We start from the raw sequence: 19997 nt of genomic DNA, 5'->3' as shown, positions 1-19997 counted from the left end.
TAATATAACTAATCTTATAAAGTAAGCATTGGTATCAAAGTAATCGATTCCTTCGCTTTGTTTTTGTCCTTTAGCAACTGATCTTGCTCATAGGCATATATGGATCCATATGGATGATTCTTTCTTTTGAAAATTCATTTGGGTCTTGTGGTTTCTTCACCTAATTATATCAACTAACTCGCAAGTTTCATTACCTATAATGGAATCCATTTCGTCATTGATAAATTCCTTCCACAAATGAGTATCTCTAGATGACATGGCTTCACCAAAGTTCTCATGAACATCATCCAAGTTAAAAGAGAAAATGATGTCTCTCGTCACTTTCTTTTGAGTCAACCAAATAAAAGAAAATATCATCTCCGAGTTTTTCTCTTTTCTAACCCTTGTACTTCTCCTCGGTTTTTTTACAATTCGAAAAGATAAGATATTATTGCAAGAAGTACTTAAGAGTTGTTATGGGTTTGAGATTTCATTATCTTTTGAAAAGTGTCCTTGAAGAATTCTAACATCTCTACTAAGAGTAATAGGTCACCTTATTAGTTATCCAATAGTCTGTGAGTCTTATTGTTCTAACCATATCCAACGAATAACATAGTTTTTATAACTATAAATACAATCTTCTTAATACCGTCGTCGGCCATAATGTGTGGTAGGTTAAACCAAGAGTAGAACATGATAATAATAGAAGTTAAAAAAAGTAGTGGACCCAATCGTAAATTGTAAGCCCAATTTAGTGAATATAGTGTTATTTCTTGATAAATAGTATACTTAGATAGTTGTTGAATGATATATTGTCTCGAAAAAAAATATCATATTGATGAACAGCTCTATGCTCCTTAATTCAAACCATTTTGTATTTGTCATTAAGTCGTTATGATATAAAAAACACTTGTTGAGATGTTTACTAAAATAACATTACGTTTTATTTTTCCTTAATGCTTCAATGAGATGAAAAGAATAACAACATTTTACCCATTTTTATAGTTTCATAAAGGATCTTATCTTTTACTCTCTCATTGACATGTTCATAAAAAACAATATTCATTTGGCTATCTTTACCTCAACTTCCTTTTTTCTTTAATTTGACTATAAGTTAACTTTCATCACAACCGCTAGAAATTACAAAACCACTTATTGCAAGCAAAAATCCTACAATTATAACTCAACATGTCATAAACTCATAACTTAGACAAACAATGTAAGCATTTGACTTGTAAAAACAACTCGTCTACTCTTTAAAAGTCGTTACAAAAGCATTATTGTGAACAACACATGGTGATACAATATCATAACATTTTATATAAAGAAAAAAAAAACAACATTTTATTCCAAGTTTCTTCATACTATAATTTAGCACAACACAAGATATGATGTTGTCATTTTCCATCTCATAAGCGCGATTTTGCTTGATCCAATGGTGCACTCTGCAACAAACAAAATCATATTCTTAATCAAGAAAATCTTTTATAAAGTCTAGAAAAGTAAGATTTTTTTTTTTATATAAAAATGCTAACCAGAGGAGCCCCAAGTGCAGCTCTTTGGGCCAAGTAGGCACAAGGCTTGAAGAACTCTCCGTACAATTTTGACCACTCTTCTAGCCTTGAATATACATATTTAGATCCAAGTTTATCTCCCCAAAACATAATCCCTCCCCTATACACAAATGTAAGAAATCATATATTGATGAAAAAAATTGTTAATTTTTTTAAGATATGACTTATGAGACCTGTAAGGTGGGAATCCCATTCCCATGACTCCAGCAATGTCCAGATCGGCTGCTTTTACTGCAATACCCTCGGCATATACTCTACAAGCCTCGTTCACAACAGGGAAGAATATCATCTCTATTATGTCCTTCTCTGATATTTTCTCAAGCTGAAATCATTTTTCTTAAACCCTTTAATCCAACATAAAAGAGATAGATTGAATTTTTTTTATATTATATGTGAAGGGAGAGAGAAATAGAATGAATTACCTTTGGATCAATGGAGACACCTGTCATTTCCCTTGCCTTGTCAATATATTTCTTAATTTCAGGATCCGGACTTGCTTTCCTCTTATCATTATACACATAGAAACCTTTGCGAGTCGTTTCACCTACACAACAACAATAAAAAAAAAAAAAAATCCCAAAATTCTTGAATCTTGATCGATAAAAATAATAATAATAATAATACATACATACATACATACATACCGGCTCTTTTATCCTCTTGCATTAGGGGAATCAGCATCGACTTATACGTTCTTTCAGGGAAATTAAAAACAAACTGTGACCCAGTTGCAACTGCAACACCAAATCCAACAAGATCACACAATCTGCATCCAAATATTTACACATGAAGAAGCAAATTCAATAAAATGATTTTCTTTTAAAAAATAAACAGAGTATTGTTTTGGATTTGGAATTATATGTTGAACCTGAAAGGGCCCATTGGCATTCCGAATTTAGTAATTGCCTTATCTACCCTGTAGAGGTCGGCCCCACGTTCCACAAGCAAAAGGGCAGCTTGGGTATATGGGAAAAACATACGATTCACAGCAAAACCCGTGCAATTACCAACCACAACTGGAGTTTTTCTTATCTTTTTTCCAACATCTAACAAATCCACAACCACCTGAGCAGATGTGTTTGCTGTACGAACAATTTCCAAAAGTGGCATCACGTGAGCAGGGCTGCATTACACAAATTTAATTTAATTAATTAAAAAATTATATGACAACTAAAAGTAAACAATCAATGCATATACCTGAAAAAATGTGCCCCAATTATCCTATCATGAGACTTTGTCTTCTCACCAATCAGATTCAAGTCAATTGTAGAGGTGTTACTTGCAAGTATGCAATGTGGAGAGCAATACTTCTCCAAATCCATAAATATTTGTTGCTTCAAAGACACATTCTCAATAACAGCCTGTTTGGTTATTCAACAACAAAACACATGTCACCTTTATACATCATAAAAATAAAATACTAAATGGTTAAAATTAATACCTCTATCACCATGTCCACATCCTTAAAGCTTTCATAATCAAGAACGCCCTTGAGAGAAGACAGAATTTTCTCCATCTTTTCTTGACTCAACTTACCTTTTCTTACACTGCTTGACAAATTGCCTGTGTGCACATAAAAGATATTTGTTAAAAACTTGTATATCAGAGTGTTGACTTTATTAGATTCATACCTTTGACTCTGCCTAATCCACCCTCCAAGAACTTTTGATTGACTTCTTTCAGGATAACTTGATATCCACTTAGAAGTAAAGCTGTTGCTATCCCTGAACCCATTAAACCTCCTCCAAGAATAGCAACCTTCTTTATCTGTCTTGGCTTCAGACCACGATCTGTCACCCCTGGTACCTATTATTATTAATACAGAGAAACAAGGGTATAATTGGTAATTAACCACCTTAAATTATCTTTCACATACAAAAAAGAAAACGCTACCTTCATAGTTCCACGTTGAGAAAAGAAGACATGAACCAAGCTTTTGCAAGTATCCGATTGTAAAAGAATCTGAAATTCTTCATACTCCTGCAAATTTCAATACAAAAAAGTCAAATTAAAAACTGAGAAACAAACTTATATATTAGACCAAATGCAAAGTGCAAACCTTTTTTAGGCCTGCACGTGGGCCCGAGACTATGCCTTCTTCAATAACATCAATGCAAACTTGTGGATGTTGTAAATTTGGGGCTTGTCTACGAGCTTGAGCTCTAGCAAAGTTTAGTATTTCTTTTGCTTCACCAAGTGGCTCTAATTTATCAGTTTTATAAAGACTTGCAATCCATGGTTTTCTTCTTTCCAATATGTCTAATGCCCATTTACGTGCTGTTTCAAGTAATTGATCTCCTGATACAATTTCATCCACTAACCCCAAACTATGAGCTTCTTCTCCCCTCACTGGTTTTGATGTCTAGAGAGAGAAAGAGAGATTATCAAGAACTGAAAAGTACTAAAAAGAATTCAAGAAATCTTGCTCCTTTTCATTAAAAATGCAACATTTGACCCTAAAATATAAAAAGTTGCAATTTTTATGGATGCAGAGAGTAAAAGAAGCAGAATTTGGTGGATTGGAAGAAATAAGAACATACCAACATCATTTCAAGGGCCTTTGCAAGACCAACAAGTCTTGGAAGCCGTTGAGTTCCTGAAATAAAATCAAAATCATAAGTCAATAAAAAGTTATAAAAAAAACCCTACACTAATGATAATTAAGTAGAAGGTAAATTTCAACAAAACTTTTAACAAAATTAGTTTGAAATTTAGCGAAAAATTTACAAAATGTCGTAATTATACCTCCAAATCCAGGAATAACACCAAGCTGGAGTTCAGGCAAGCCTAACTGAGCAGTAGAAGTAGCAATTCTAGCATGGCAAGCCTGAAAATAAAAATCAAGAAAACTTTATAAAAAACATTAAGAAAAACTAAAAACAGCAATAATAATAAAAATAATGATAATAAAACATACCATAGCAACCTCCAATCCTCCACCTAAAGCAAGCCCATCAATAGCAGCAACAGATGGTTTTCTTGCAGCTGAAACCAACACCAACATTTGAAAAAAAATAAAAAATATATAATACATTTATGAGGGGTACCATGGTAAATGGACATACCTTCAAGGGTATCAGACAGAATATCGATTGATACATAACCAGGTTTTGATGCTGCTCCTGTTGTCATAGCTATAAACAACAAACCAAAATGAAAAATTAAGAAATTTTAACAAAATTATGACTTAAAAAAAAAAAGATAGAATGTACTTCATACACTATGCATACCCTTTCCTTCATGAACTCCACCAAAAGCACTAATGTCAAAACCACCAGAAAATTTGCCTTTTGCGCCTGTTTCAGATCATGTAAAGTGTTAAACTTTTATGTAATGCTTAAAAAGAATCAATTATACATAAGACTTTGTAAAAAAACTTGCCTGTTACAACAATTGCCTTCACATCGTCTCTTCGTAAGGCTTGGTCAAAAGAGTCTTTTAAGCTATTAAGTACTGAAATAAAGAGATGGGAGAATTTTAATATAATTAGCTAATAATAAGATACCAAAGAAAGTACAGAAATCACACAATCACAAGCCATCACACTGTTCACATGGCTCAACAAATCACCCATCTAGTTTCCCCAAATTATCATATGCTAATTTATATTAGCCTTCATATTTAATCTAAAAAGGTGTCAAGCAAATTGCAATCTAAAAGCATAATCATAACTTCCCAAGTCTTTCGGATAATGATTAAAGAAATTTTCAGATTTTGCCCTAATTCAACCCTGATGACGATAATAACACCCAAAAAGGAACAAACAGATATGGAGAGGATTATATTGTCATCTATATCAAGCTTACTACTTCTGAACGCAAAATTAGCACAGGTTCATTGCAGATCAATCACCATCTTTGCTGTTTATTAAAAAAAAAATAGTCTTCAAGAGTAGTTAAAAAAGGAGTATAAACTTCAAAAAACTTGATCCAAAATAAAATCGTATGCATGTTTGCAACATAGGGGATATCATTAAATAGCTAATTTAAGTTACTCACATACATCCAAGTAGCAGAAAGGGGGGACGGGGAAAAGTTGTAGATCAAACAAACTAAAATTAAGATCACAGGTAATCGTATGTGAAAATTACAATACGAAACTGAAAATTCACTTGGAAGAAAAAACACGAAACGTGGAATTAAGAATTAAGAGAGAGAGATTACCATCAAGAGAAAGTGAATTAACAGGTGGGTTGATGATGGTGATGATAGCCACCCCATCGGACCCAACTGAAATCGTTGATGTTCCTCCCATCCTGTGTTGTGTAGTAGAAGAAAGAAAGAAAATATTTCTACAGAATTCGGAAGAGGATTTAGATGGGTTTTTATTACTAGTAGTAGGGGCCTGAAGGGGGAGGGGGGTGATAACTGATAAGCGACGCCGTATTGAAGCGAATAAACAGTGACATGTGGGTCGCTTGGACGGTACTTTTTGTGCAGACATGAGCATCATAACCTACGCGCCTGCCCATTTTGACATTGATGCATCGGAGTAAATATGTCTTTCCCTATGATTAGAACATCTCAAACTATATTTTGTTTTCTCTATTTTAGAGTCCAACCCTGATTTATTTTCAACTTCAGTTTGGATTAAAGTAAAGGCTAACGCTGTAAGTATCTTCTTCTTTTCTAATTCTATTTTCTTGATTTTTTTGTCTTTTGTTTTTTCTTTTCATATTTTGTTTTTTTTTTTAATTCCTTTTTATTTATTATTATGACAAAATTGCAAAAATGGTCTTGTGGTATGCATTTTTTTGGGTTTTAGTTCAAACCTTGATTTTTTTGGTTTCATGGTCCTTTTGAGCTAGTTTAGTTGCACTTTTGGTCCCTCTGAATAGTGAAATGACTATAATACCTTTGGGGTATTTATTTTCCATTTCTTTGTAAATCTATTACCCGTTTATTTATTTTAAAAATTAAAAAATAAAAGAAGAGCCCACATCCTCTCTCTCTCTCTCTCTCTCTCTCTCTCTCTCTCTCTCTCTCTCTCTCTCTCTCTCTCTCTCTCTCTCTCTCTCTCTCTCTCTCTCTCTATTTTTATTTCTTCCATTCACAGTACCTTCAACCCAAAATCAGAAAGGAAAATGTGACTGTTGTTGGACCACCAAAGATCGTTCTCACGATTTTCTCCAAGAAAAATCGACTTTTTCCAGACCACTGAAGGACCTCCAATTGTCGCCCAACCCTGTGCCACCACCGTCTTTTCCACTGCCGCCATTGGCGCTATTGCAGGCCATGGCAGATTGGCAGGCACAACGATGGCTGTGTGCTCTTCTTTCTCTAGAGGTCTCTCTCTTTCTCCTTCGTTCATACTCTCTTTCTCCCTCTCGATTCTATTCTAGCTCTCTCATCTCTCTGATTTCAACTAAGACACAATTAGTAACTTACCTGAAAAGAAATGTGGACAAATTGGGAAGAAACCCAGATCATAAAAATCCCTAAACCACACTGTTTATCGGAAAGAATAATATCATCTGATACCCGGTTCATTCTTCCTTAATAAGGGTGATAGAGATGGAAGGCTTTCTTGTTGATTAAACTCGCCTCTACATATGTAATAATAACATAAAGATCAATTTACAAGAGATGAAACAAAGGAAGTTAATGGATCGTGCATTAAAAACCTTGGATTCCATTACTCTGACGAATGAAGAATACAGTGGGTTTGGGGGGTTGAGGACGACAGCTAAGTCTCGACAGGAAAAAAAAAGAGAAAATATAACGAAGAAAAGAGAAGAAGTGGGTTATCTGTTCGCCGTCGATGGATCTGTGTCGGGAAGACATGGTGGAAGGTCATGAGCACCAATTGTCGTCGTTTTTCTTTTGTTGGTGATGGGATAAAGAGAGGTGTAGGGTTTTACATCAGGATTTTTGTTTTGTAGAGAGAGAGGGAGAGAGAGAGTAAGAGAAAAAGAGAAATGTGGGCCCTAAATTTGTTACTTATTTTATTTTTCATTTAAATTAAATAGAAAAAGCATAAAAATATATATCATAAGGGCATAATAGTCTTTTTAGTTTACTGAGGGACAAAAAACGCAAAGAAACTACCTCAAAATGACCAACAATCCAAAAAAATCGTGGTTTTGACTAAAACCCCAAAAAAATGCATACCACATGGAGCATTTTTGCATTTTTGTCTTATGATTAATATATCATTTAATGTCTGTCTTCTCATCTCAAAATATAATGCACCCTATGATAGGTTTTTTTTTAAATACATATGATAGCTTTTTATTTATTTTTATTTTCATCTTTAGTCATCTTGTTGTTTTTTTCGGCCTTTTTTATTGTTTTTGTTTTTTTGTTGTCTATTTGGTATTTGTTAAGGTGTATTGTTATAATTAAATAATAAAAATAAAAATTATTTAAAATAAAAACAAATAATAGTAAATAAAATATAATTTTTTTTATAAATTATATGGTATATTAGCAATGTTTATATTATAATTAGTGTATGATCTATTTGATGGATTGTATGTATTTAGTCGACTACTAACAAGACTTATCAAATATAATATAGTTATATGTTGATACGTCATAATGACAAAAAGGTATACACTTAATGTCTTTCTTGTAAATCAACATTTACAAACACACGAAGATACATAATAATTCCTAAAATAAAAAATACAATATATATATATATATATATATATATATATATATATATATATATATATATATATATATATATATATATATATATATATATATATACTTTTTTGTAACTATGAATAATTAAAAAATATATATAATTAGTAAAAACTAATAAGAACAATAAGAATAATAATAGTATTAATAATAATAAAATGATAAGAAAAAAACAATAAAAGTACAAATAAGAAATGTTTATTAGCTAAAAAACACCTAAAAACATTAAAAAAAAAATCATATAAATGAGTGTATGAAGAAATAAGAAAATTATATGTTACAAACACTCTTGTATTTTTATTGTTCTCAAAATACTTTATGATTAGGTTATTCTTTACCTGTTATATTTTTATTATGGTTAATTAATTGTAAATGTATGGTAATTTGGTATGTATATAAATTTTATTTTATTTTGTATATTTTTTATCATTGAATTTAACTGTCTTATGACTCATTATTATAAGTTTTATTGTGCACATTAATCTTTTTATTTTGTATATATTTAGTCACTAATTTTATTTTTTATACATTTTAGGTTTGGTGGTGGCTTCTTGACAACCCCATTGGCGAGAGTTAAGGTCTATGTGGTGCGTGTATAACAAAGAAGGCAGCGAAGCTTAACACTTTTAACTCTCTATAACCTTATTATATCGTGTTGTGGAATGTGGACTTATGAAAGTTTGATATGGATTGTTTCCTTTTGTTGATTATTACCATCATGGATAAATGCATGAATATGTGGAGTTTCTTTGGTGTTAATTATCGATAGGACAATAGTAGACAATGTTATTTTTATTAAATTTAAAAAAAAAAATCATATAACACGTCATTAGCGAGATGGTTTAATAAAAAAAATGAGAAGATCAAAGTGGTTAATTGTAAAAATAAAAAATATGAATAGAAAATCCTAACATCAAACATCAATAAAACACCAACAATCTCGCTAAATAAACTTATAACGAGATGGAAGACTAACGGACAACAAGCTGCGTCACTATACATTTTTAGATTGCAAAACTAACTCTATAAAAACTACATCCACCGATATTGGGGTCGTAACATTAGAATGCATGACTCGTTGTACTCATTTGAGAACATTCACCGCTTCTGGTGCTAGGAAACAAAATGTATCAAAAGCATGGGGTACACGAATTCATAAATAGGATAATACGAGAACAAAACCAATTTGTGAAACACATAATACATTTGTTTGATGTGTTGTTTTGAGAGATAGAAAGATTGAATGATCTATTTTCGTTTGTATATGTTCCAACCGAATTTTGGAGCTTCGATCAACCTTATATATCAACAGAAAATGGGCTGAAAGTTGGTTTACGGGGTTACATCTATTTTGGCGCAAAAAAATGGTTGAAATATGGTTATTTAGACATAATCAAATCTTACATCATCATGATGTCACAACCTAATTTTGGCGGGAATTTGCATGGTTGGACTCTTTTTTGATATAGAAATACATTTAGGTTTCGGGGAAATGCCCCTAGACTCCGCCAGGGACGCTGCCCCTTGGATCCCCGTATCAAGGGACGCTGCCCTCAGACCCATGTATACATTAGTTAACGTTATATTATCTGAATGTACACCTCATACCTCTAATCTCAAAAAGCAAACAAAACTCAATATGTATCAGTACCAATACTAACTATATTAAAACAAAAACATGTTGATTATCAAGCTTTTAAAGCAGGTTGTCATGAATAAAACCTTCACTTCTCAAACTCATTAGGTGTGAAACTACTGTTAGATCCACATATATGAGCTTCTCTCAACCAAAATATTATAGATTTTCCTTGAAAAAAAAAGACATTTCGATAAGCGAATGAGAGCACGCGCTTGCTCGTGCGAGTGAAATGTAGCTCAGGTCCAAAGCCATATCCTTTCTTCTAATCTCGTAATTCTCGATAGTCTCAATGATAGTAGCCGTGTGACCCATATCATGTATCCTCTATTCCTCTTGACTGTCACTTCCACAATATCACGGTCCAATCAAACTTCAGCCTTTGGATACATTGTGAAATTCTTCCACGTGGCTTTTTATAAAGGGTCACAAATCCAATGTTGCCAGCCTGCCACGGGATTTCCATTTCCCGATGTCATCTTTGATATATCAAGATAATAATAGAGTAAAATACAGTTTTGGTCCATTTGTTTTGGAATGAAGGAAAAACTTTAGGAAAACACAACTCTTGTTTTTTTAATGCGATCAATATATATGATTTTATAATAGGACATGGAATTCGTGGAACAACATTCAGAAATCACATGGGTATTTTATAATATCAGATGAAATTGTGATTATTTTGATATATTAAACTTCCATTTATGGTCATTTTAGCATATACATATTGTCTTATTTTATAGCAGAAGGTTTGATCCATATAAAAAGCCATAACTTCATATGTTTACATAAAAGCTGGTTAGTGGATATGAACTTAACAACTCAAACTTGTCAATGTTAAGGATATATAATTTGGAATGTCTTTGAATCTTGATAGCTAAATTATAGAAATTGACATTTACGTTTATTTGGGACAAATTGAATCTATTTTCGTATTTTGATTTATATTTTAAAAATCAAAATCAATTCAGATATTCCAGCTCACCACGTACCCTAGTAGTGTAACTTAGGGTTGTAAACGAACTGAACGTTCGGCGAACAATTCATGAACCGTTCGGCGGGAAGTTCGTTTATTTAATAAACGAACGAACATGAACAAGATATCTGGTTCGTTTAGTTAAACGAACGAACATTAACATTGTTCTCGTTCGTTCATTTACGTTCGTGAACGTTCGTTCATTTATGTTCGTTTGTTTACGTTCGTTCGTTTATGTTCGTTTTCGTTCGTTCATTTATGTTTGTTTACGTTCGTTTGTTTATTGAAGGATTAGCTAGAAGGGAAATGATTGTTGTCTTTTTTTGAAGTATTATTTGGTTATTTTTGTATGGAATGACAAACAACTAAGTAAAACTTTATTGTACTGTTATGTTTTTGTCGAACAACTAAGTAGAACGCTATTATTATATGGAAATGTTGAACACACGTTTGTTTTCGTTTAAGTTCATGGTTGTTTATTTATGTTTGTTTAAGCTTGTTTGTGTTTGTTAAATGTTCGTTTAAATTCGTTTGACTTTGTGTTCGTTTATGTTCGTTTTTTGTTCATTTATGTCCGTTTGTGTTCATTTATGTTCGTTTATCAACTAAACGAACAAACATAAACGAACACGAACATGCTAAATTGTTTAACGAACGAACACGAACATAAAAAGTATGTTTGTTTAGTTGTTCGTGTTCGTTTGTTGTTCGGTTAAAGTTAAACAAACGAACACGAACAAGTCTCGGCTCGTGTTCGTTTGGTTCGTTTACAGCTCTATTTATAGACATCCATGTCTAATGCATGTCTTGAACCCAAAATGGATTAAAAATGGGAATTATGACTTAAACTCTATGCATGGCATCAAAAACTTGACTAAAGGCCAGATCGAAGCTACTATAAGGTCATCTTGACCTGGAGGTTCATAAAGTTGCAAACTTTATGAGGTCCTTCCATTGCATCATCCAAGAATAAGTAGAAAAAGGGGCAAAACTCAAGATCTAGCTACATAGAGGAATAAAAATCAGATTTTGGACACATACAAAGGTCCATAAGAGACTCAAACTGAAGACGAGAGCTTCACTTGCTAGATCCTTGTTTCCTTCTTCCAACTTTATTCTTCTTTTGCTTCAAAATGTCACACTAGTTCACAATATGAGAGGGAAGGATGATTAGGGTTCACAAGGGTCGATATGAAGGTTTGGAGGCTGATAAAAGATCTGCCTTAAGGACTTAAGGAGGTTATATAGGGTGTCAACCCCTAAAATTTAGGGTTTATCATCCAACCATCAACACGTTGAGTTCCCCTCATCAACTTGCCGTGTCGGTCCATAAAAATGTGCGACCCTAAAGTCCTTCAACACGTCGTATTGAGGCTGCCAACACGCCAAGTTCAAATGGAAAAACATGCTTAAGGAAATAAATCACATACCTGGGAATCAGGATGTTACAACGGAGTATCTTCCCAGTGAATGCCTATGCACCATCATGCACTCTGACTTCCCCTGTGTGGCTTTCTTCTAAAAGTGATTGCCCTTCGGGTGGGTGATGCACTTTAGCTATGGTATTAGGTATCCTTTTTTGTATAATTGTGTGTCCCTTACAGCGAACTGTGGGACCTTGACCTAGACCTTCCTAGCCTATACGAGATCATCTAGGAGGACCACATGTAGGAGGTAGTCTATAAAGGGTCTGGTCCAATTTGAAGTTGTTGTTATAACATCATTTTTCTTGTTGTTGATGCTTCTCTATGGGAAAATCTAAACTAAGACTTCCTTGGTTAGATGATCGAAAGATGTTAAGGCCAGTTTGCATAAAGCATCGGCCCTCGTGTTTTCTCCCTGGGGGATTTGTTTGATTGAGAAGCTTTTGAATGATCGTGATAACTCTCACACTTTGTCCAAGTACCTTTGCATTCTTTGGTCTTTGGCTTCGTATGTTCCATTCATCCGATTGGTGATGAGGAGGGAATCATTGAGGACTACAAGGCGTTTTGCTCCGACTTCTCAGGCTATTCGGAAGCTTGCTATAAGTGCTTCGTACTCAACCTCATTGTTGGAGTCCTGGAAGTTGAATCACAAGGCATACACAATTTCATCACCGTTGGGGTTCTTAAGAGTTAGTACTTCCCCAAACCTTTCCTTGCTTGCAGACCCGTCAGTGTATAGTTCACAAATGTCTCAGCTTACCTACGGCTCTGAGGGATCTATTGGAATGGCGGTTGGCACATCTTTGATTGTGTCGGGAATGTCGACTGAGAAGTCTGCCAAAGCTTATGCCTTGATGTTGGTGTATGGGCGATAGTCTATGTCATGTTCGCCTAGCTCAATCGCCCATTTTTCTAGGCATCCCGATTTCTCTTGTCTCAACAAGATTTGTTTTATTGGGTAACTAGTCAGGACCTCAATCTTGTGGGATTGGAAGCAGCGCTTGAGACGCCTGGCTGCATAGATTAACGCGAGCACCAGTTTCTCTAAGATCGAGTAGTTGAGCTCGGTTCCTTGTAATTCTTTGCTTACGAAACATATTGGTAATTGTTTCTTTCCCCCTCGATGGCTAGTACCGATGATATGGTCTCGTCGGATGTAGGCAAGTACATTTGCAAAGTTTCTCCTTGTAGGGGGCTCTCCATGGCTGGGAGCTGGTGTAAAGCTTCTTTTAGGAGGCCTTCCTGGGAGTAAACTTTTAGTGTGTCCAGAGTGAATCTATCGTAACACGCTCTTATTGACTCTCCTCCATTTTGCTTGCACGCCATAATTGGGTTTGCATCTCCATTACCCCTCTTTAATTGCATGAAATTATTGAGGAAGAGGTACCTTAGTTTCTCAAAGCTCGAGATGTCGGCGGGTCGTAGTGCCTCAAACCATTTTCCTGTATTTCTCGATAGTATGCTGGGGAAGTACGTATAAGTGCACCACTTATCCATTCTCAATGACGTCATCGTCCACTCATAAGTGTCTATATGCTCGTCCAAATCGATGGTGCCATCGTACTTTGGGATGTTCAGTATCATTTCTGAGTGTGGAATATCATATTGAAAGAGTTTCTGACATAAAGCAGAGTTGGTACTCCTTACTTGGTTTCCCATGTATGGATATGGAAATCCACCATACATCATAGGTTGTTGGGCGTAATATGGATTGATGTACGTTTGATTGTACATCATCGTGTGAGATCCCCAAATTTCTCGGCCTGAAAATACCGATTTAGTTTATGCTTTTAAAATGAAACCAGAGTAATCTTCCAAAAGGTGTTGTGGAATTTGTTCCCAAAACAAAATATAATCAAATTTTATCAAAGCAGTTCTTAAAGAAATGTATTTTCATTATATAACAAAACCTCAGGATGTCATGTTCCGATACAGACCAAAAGCATAAAATAGTACATCATAGGCCTTAAAACAGTTATTTACAACTACTTGCCTATAATCCAAAAATTCCTCTTCATCATCCAAACTAGGCTCTGGGTCCACTACCTGTAATATAAAAAGCTGAGTGGGTCAGGTTTGGGAGCCTGGTGAGCATATAGGGTTTTCAACCCACAAATAATAAATTTATTAATTTCATTAACCAACAATAAATTTATTAATTTCATCAACCAACAATAACCATGATTACCCATTCCCGTTGTCCTCACTTTACGTCCCTAAACACCTATCACAAGGGACCTAGCATAAGGATCATCATCGGGATGGACACTACTGCTAAGGGGAATCCTCAGCCATACATGTCCTTAAGGCAACTATGAGGGGGATGGAGTACACCAACGAACATATATTTCACCGACACCTACATGTTGCGATCCTACTAGCGTTCCATCGGACTGTCTAGAAAGGTCTGTGGTCGTCATCTATACTCCGCTAGATGACTACAATAACAACAACAACAACATTGATGCCTTTGATCATTTTAACACCCATCAACTATTTCATCTACCCATGTTTTACCCAACATATTTGTAGATAAAAATACATATACAGTTTAAAAATTGTATAAAACATCTATTCAACACCTATCTCAAATAAACAAACAATATAATTACACATAGCACGTATTTTATAGAAAATACTTCATATCTATGTGTAAGATGAAAATGACTACACACTCACTTGATTTAACGATAATCGGGCAACACTTCGTTTCTTAAAACGATCGTTTCCGATGAAATCGGGAGCTTTAATGAAAACCGGGTCTTGCGAGGGTTGAGCTTCAAACCGAAAAGATAAATTTCTTGGGGTCTTCGGACACTTTGGGACGTTCTTCGGGTGTTAGGTATGATCCTTGGGCTTTGGGGAATGTTGTAATAGTTAAAAAATGGATTTAGGGGGCAAAAAGTATGAAATTTCCAAACTAAACCGAGAGGGTTCGCACCTCCCCTTATATAGGGCGAGGTTTCAGACCGAAAGGGGAAGGGACATGCGTCGGATGCGAGGCCAAGGCACGCGTCAGCAGCGAAGGCGAGGACACGCGTCGGCTTCGGACTGGACATGTTCTCCGGATGACTCACCTGATCGAACATGGGGCGGCTCGCAAGGGAAGGGTGACGTGGCTTGCTTTGGTCATGTCACGGACTGTACACGCGTCTCGCATGCGAAGCTTGTACGTGGTCGAGTCCGAGCCTAGTATGCGAAGCTTCTCGGATTTTGTACCCCAAACTTCAAAAATTCATAACTTTCACATACGAGCTACGTTTTCGACATTCTTTATATGCACGCGTAGGTGAGATTATACTCTACAACTTTCGTTTAGACTCCGTTGGCTAATTTTGACTTTATTTTTAATATTATTATTTTTTACAGATCGGGACAAGAAAATCCGTTAAAAATTCATAACTTCTTCATCCGACGTCCGTTTTCATATGTCATTTTACCGTTGTACTACTATTGACGAGACCTTCAATTATCGTTTAGGTTGTGTCGGTTAAAAATCACTCGATCCAAAATTTCAGTTTTTAGCTACCTGCTACTAAGCTGAAACTTAGAAAAATCATAACTTCCTCATACGAAGTCGGATTTTGTCACACCCCCAAACCGAAACGGCGTAAACGTTCGGGGGTGGATGACGTCATATTTAGTATCACAACAATTGCATCATGGTATTCAAAGTAAACACAACCATTACACTGAATATATATAAAAAGGCATTTACATCTATTTGATTTATATTTATATACATCAAAAGTAATAGAAAGATAAAGACGTGACTCTATTTGCTCCGTCTTCTCAAAAGTCTGTTGAGGTACCTATCTACTGATTTACTAAGAATACAAACGATTTTGAAAAGAGCATCAGCATTAAGCTGGTGAGTTCATAAGCATGTTTTTGTAATGAAATCCTGTTAATGAATCAGTAAAAAAAATTGTACGTTTTCCTAAAAAATCCAATATTTTCTAACATATGTGTATGTTACAGTGTTCCATGAAGTATTAGTTCGTATGCTTGATTACCACCAGATGAAATGTATATTATGGTTTTGAATGTAAAACCCCATTTTTTGTATGAAAACCTAGGATAACACCAGTATGTATATTAGTCTTATTAATTAAAATAAAACCGTGAATTGAAATCCCTGGAATCCTCCAGTTGTATTATGAAATAGTTCTATTAATGAAAATAAAACTAAAGAATAATGAAATCCCGTAAACAAAAAGGTTTGTTTATATTATTGTGAGTCGTAAACCATGCTTGATATGACCTAGAGACCTTTAGGACGTTATTCAAATGTGGGATATATGACATTTTCCACCCCAGGATGCCTGCCTAACTGTAGCTAGCAGTTCAGGTGTGGGATTGTCAGTCTCGAATAGATCTATTCACAAATCTCACGCTCTCCCTCCAGGAGAATCTGGCTATACTATGATAGGATTTAGTTCAGTACACCAAAGGGTACAATTTTGAAGTAGAGTCTCACAATCCTGTATAATCTAGTTTACATGTAGTTCTGTATTGATCTACTCTATTTAAACCCGTGTGTATACTTTATAGAGCAATAATTATACTTAAATAATTATGTAATAAAATACCCTTGTTACCCGAGAATATCATAAACTAAGTCTATCATAGTTTATATGTTTTACAATATATAAACCATGAATTTGTGATGTTGTATTTTGAAATGCCAAACTATACCTATTATAGTTTGCATGAGTATTATGTATTTGGTTCATGAATTGATCTGAAAACTATGCAATTTGGCAGTAAGTCGAAAACGTCCCTTATGCTCAACATAATACAAAAGGGATAAAGTATCTATATATTTTATGAATTATGGAAACCGTATGACTATATCCATTGCATCAGTTTTAAGTGTTTTGAAATCCTTTTGTATAAATTCACAAAATCATTTGTGTTTGGCTTGTACTCTCCCCCTGAAAACATTAAAACCATAAAAGTATAGGGGTATGAACTCACAGTTGGTTGCGTGAAATGTCGGACAATGAAACTGTAAATGAAGACCCTCGGGTTGATGTACACGACACTTAACGGGATCCTAATAACAATTAAATACATATATGTATTTTATTAGCGAAACCATTATTTATAGTGTTGGAAAAACACTTGCTTTTGGTTTAGGAATGTTACTGGGACTCAATTTAATCGAAGAGAGCGGGTTGTTAGCCAATTTCACCACTTAGAAAGGTTTGCGACCGTGAAAGGGATTACGGCCGTGAACTGTTCTTAGCCGTGAATAGTGTAACGCCCGTAGATCCGGGCTAGTCATTTTAAAGATAATAGGGGTCAAAAATGACTTTTCAACAAAATATTATTTAGAATAAATAATCTTAACCAAGTTGTAGAATATGTCACAAGGTTTCCTACATATAAAGAACGCCGAAATCCAAGTTATAACGAAGAAGTTATGGTCCGCCGAAGTTTTACGGCAAAACCGGCACGACACCGGGAGACGTAAATAGTGAATTTATGATGGAGGACTTTTAGCCTTAGTGATCTAAATGAAAATCATAGAATATGTTAAACCGAGAAAATCCATAAAAAGAACGCCCAAATATGACTTCGTATGAAGAAGTTATGATTTTTCTAAGATTCGGCTTAGCAGTACACGACCCGAAACTCGAATTTTAGTTCGAGCGGTTTTTGGCTTACGCGACCTAAATGAGAGTTGAAGATCTCATTAATAGAAACTCAACGGTAAAAAGATAGACGAAAACGGAGTTCATATGAAGGAGTTACGAATTCTTCGCGGTCATTTAGCAGTCTGATCTCCTCCTACTGTTAAATTTAAGATCGGTAGAGAATTAGCCGACGGAGTCTAAATGAAAGTTGTATATCTTGTTTTTACCTACGTGTGGATATAAAGAAAGTCGAAAACGGAGTTTGTATGCGAAAGTTATGAATTTTTGAAAATCGGCTGATTTCCACCCTGTGTGCGATGCCACGTGTCAGCACCAGGCTTTGCCTTGGTGCCCAAGTAGGCTCACGACGTGAGCATCAAGAAACTCATGACGTGAGTGACCCTCCAACTTCCTATAAATATATATATGCCCCCCTCCATTCATTCTCACACCTCCCTTCACTTCCATCTCTCTCTAGAACTTCTCTCTAGCCCCGAAACCCCCCAAAAAGCCTAGGGAACCTCCCTAGCACGAGGCAGAAGCCCCAGAGTGCCCGACAGATCCAAGAAGAAGAGCCTTTCGGCTCGGGAACGCTGCTCCAGCAAAGCCCGGTTTTGCAAAAAACCCGCTGTAAGTGAGCTATGCCTACCCTATCTTTAGTATAACTTATGTTTCAATATAATAATGTTATTAGGACCTTGTAATGAGTACTTGGGCTATTATTATGGGTTATATAAGTATTGTTTAACGCTTATATAATAGTAACAATAGCTAAACTATTAATTAGTCTTGGTGAATATTAGACTAAACCCTAGTGGTAATGATACTAGGTTTCGTCGAGGGAAATTGTTTTAAGACAACGACGTGTTGTCCGAGTACCGAGTCACCACCGTATCAGGTGAGTGCATGGTCCCTTTCATCTTACACATAGATATGAATTATTTTACATAAATTACCTGCTATGTGTGCATATTATCTGAATACTTGTTGTCTATGTTGGATGAGTAATTTTATACATGTTTTAAATGATTTAAATTGTATATTTATATCTACTAATATGTTGGGATAAAACATGGGTAGATGAAATAGTTGTGTGATGAAATAAAATAAAGAGAGATAGGTGATGATAATCAGGCGAGGATAGATAGGTGATGATGAATCGGTGATGTAGGATACTACAACCTTGTCCGACAATTTGGAGATGTAGTCATCTACCAGAGTATAGATGGCGACCATGGACTATTATAGACAACCCTGTGGAAACACCAGCAGGCTCATAACTTGTAGGTGATGAATTACGAGTTCAGGCGATGTTGTAACTACGTATTCATGCGATGATACTCTAACCCCCTTACTATAAATTACGAGTTCATGCGATGTTGTAACTACGTATTCATGCGATGATACCTTAACCCTTGGTGGGCACGTATTGAGGGAGTAATCCCTGAATTAATATTGTCTAGGCGATGTAGGCGATGATCCTTAGGGAAAGTCCTTAGGAACAAACATAAAAGGAGATGTGATGTAAGGAGATGAGAGGTAAAATATGATGTAGGAGACGACCCTTAGGATAAATCCTTAGGGAGGGTACTTAGGAGTAAAGAAGATAATGGGGATGGGTAATTGGACTAATTGTCAGATGATTGAACATAATAATTATATTATTGTGGGTTGAAAACCCTATGTACTCACCAGGTTTCCCAACCTGACCCACTCAGTTTATTTATATCACAGGTTTTGTTATGAAGTCACATTACATTGAGAGATTAAAGAGATGTAGATCACTAGTGTAAATAAATGTAAGTTCTGTTTATGCTTATGTTTTTGTATTGACGATGACATCCTAAACGTTTTAAAATGAATAAAATACGTTTCCTCGAAAATGTTTTGATAATGTATTTAACATGTTTTTCTGGGAACAAATTCCGCAACATTTTTATGAAAAGAAGTACTCTGGTTTTTACAAAGCATAAACAAAATCGGTCTTTTCTGGCCGTGAAAATGGGGATGTCACAAACAGCCCCTTGAAGGGTTTACGGTCGTGAACGATGTTCTTGAAGGTTTGAAGATTTGAAGGGTGTACGACCATGAACTCAAGGACAACTATGTTTGA

At 35.1% G+C, this 19997-nt stretch overlaps 1 protein-coding gene across 1 annotated transcript; it reads right to left on the bottom strand.

Annotated features, from left to right (window-relative positions):
- Positions 1 to 1147: 1147 nt before the first annotated feature.
- Positions 1148 to 6011, bottom strand: LOC111895467 (glyoxysomal fatty acid beta-oxidation multifunctional protein MFP-a). The gene is made up of 18 exons (XM_023891544.3): positions 5717 to 6011; positions 4935 to 5006; positions 4784 to 4849; positions 4619 to 4687; positions 4471 to 4538; positions 4299 to 4380; positions 4094 to 4149; positions 3613 to 3915; positions 3447 to 3533; positions 3185 to 3359; positions 2995 to 3116; positions 2751 to 2914; positions 2422 to 2676; positions 2198 to 2319; positions 1976 to 2097; positions 1727 to 1875; positions 1515 to 1653; positions 1148 to 1424 (listed from the first exon to the last, which is right to left on the bottom strand). Exons 1-18 carry the CDS (start codon positions 6003 to 6005, stop codon positions 1389 to 1391), a joined length of 2376 nt encoding a protein of 791 aa, XP_023747312.1. The 5' UTR covers positions 6006 to 6011; the 3' UTR covers positions 1148 to 1388.
- Positions 6012 to 19997: the final 13986 nt, after the last annotated feature.

The sequence above is a fragment of the Lactuca sativa genome, chromosome 6 (genome assembly GCF_002870075.4).
Source record: "Lactuca sativa cultivar Salinas chromosome 6, Lsat_Salinas_v11, whole genome shotgun sequence".
Taxonomy (NCBI): domain Eukaryota; kingdom Viridiplantae; phylum Streptophyta; class Magnoliopsida; order Asterales; family Asteraceae; genus Lactuca; species Lactuca sativa.
Note: the sequence above shows the minus strand (reverse complement) of the source record. Positions and strands in the feature narration are given on the sequence as shown.

Excerpts from the sequence above, each read along its gene's own strand:
- LOC111895467 (XM_023891544.3), bottom strand. The coding sequence starts at position 6,005 with ATGATGCTCATGTCTGCACAAAAAGTACCGTCCAAGCGACCCACATGT. Across the intron at positions 4,150-4,298 it reads TGTTATTCCTGGATTTGGAG|GAACTCAACGGCTTCCAAGA; the intron begins GTATAATTACGA and ends ATTTTATTTCAG. Across the intron at positions 2,320-2,421 it reads ATGCCAATGGGCCCTTTCAG|ATTGTGTGATCTTGTTGGAT; the intron begins GTTCAACATATA and ends ATTTGGATGCAG.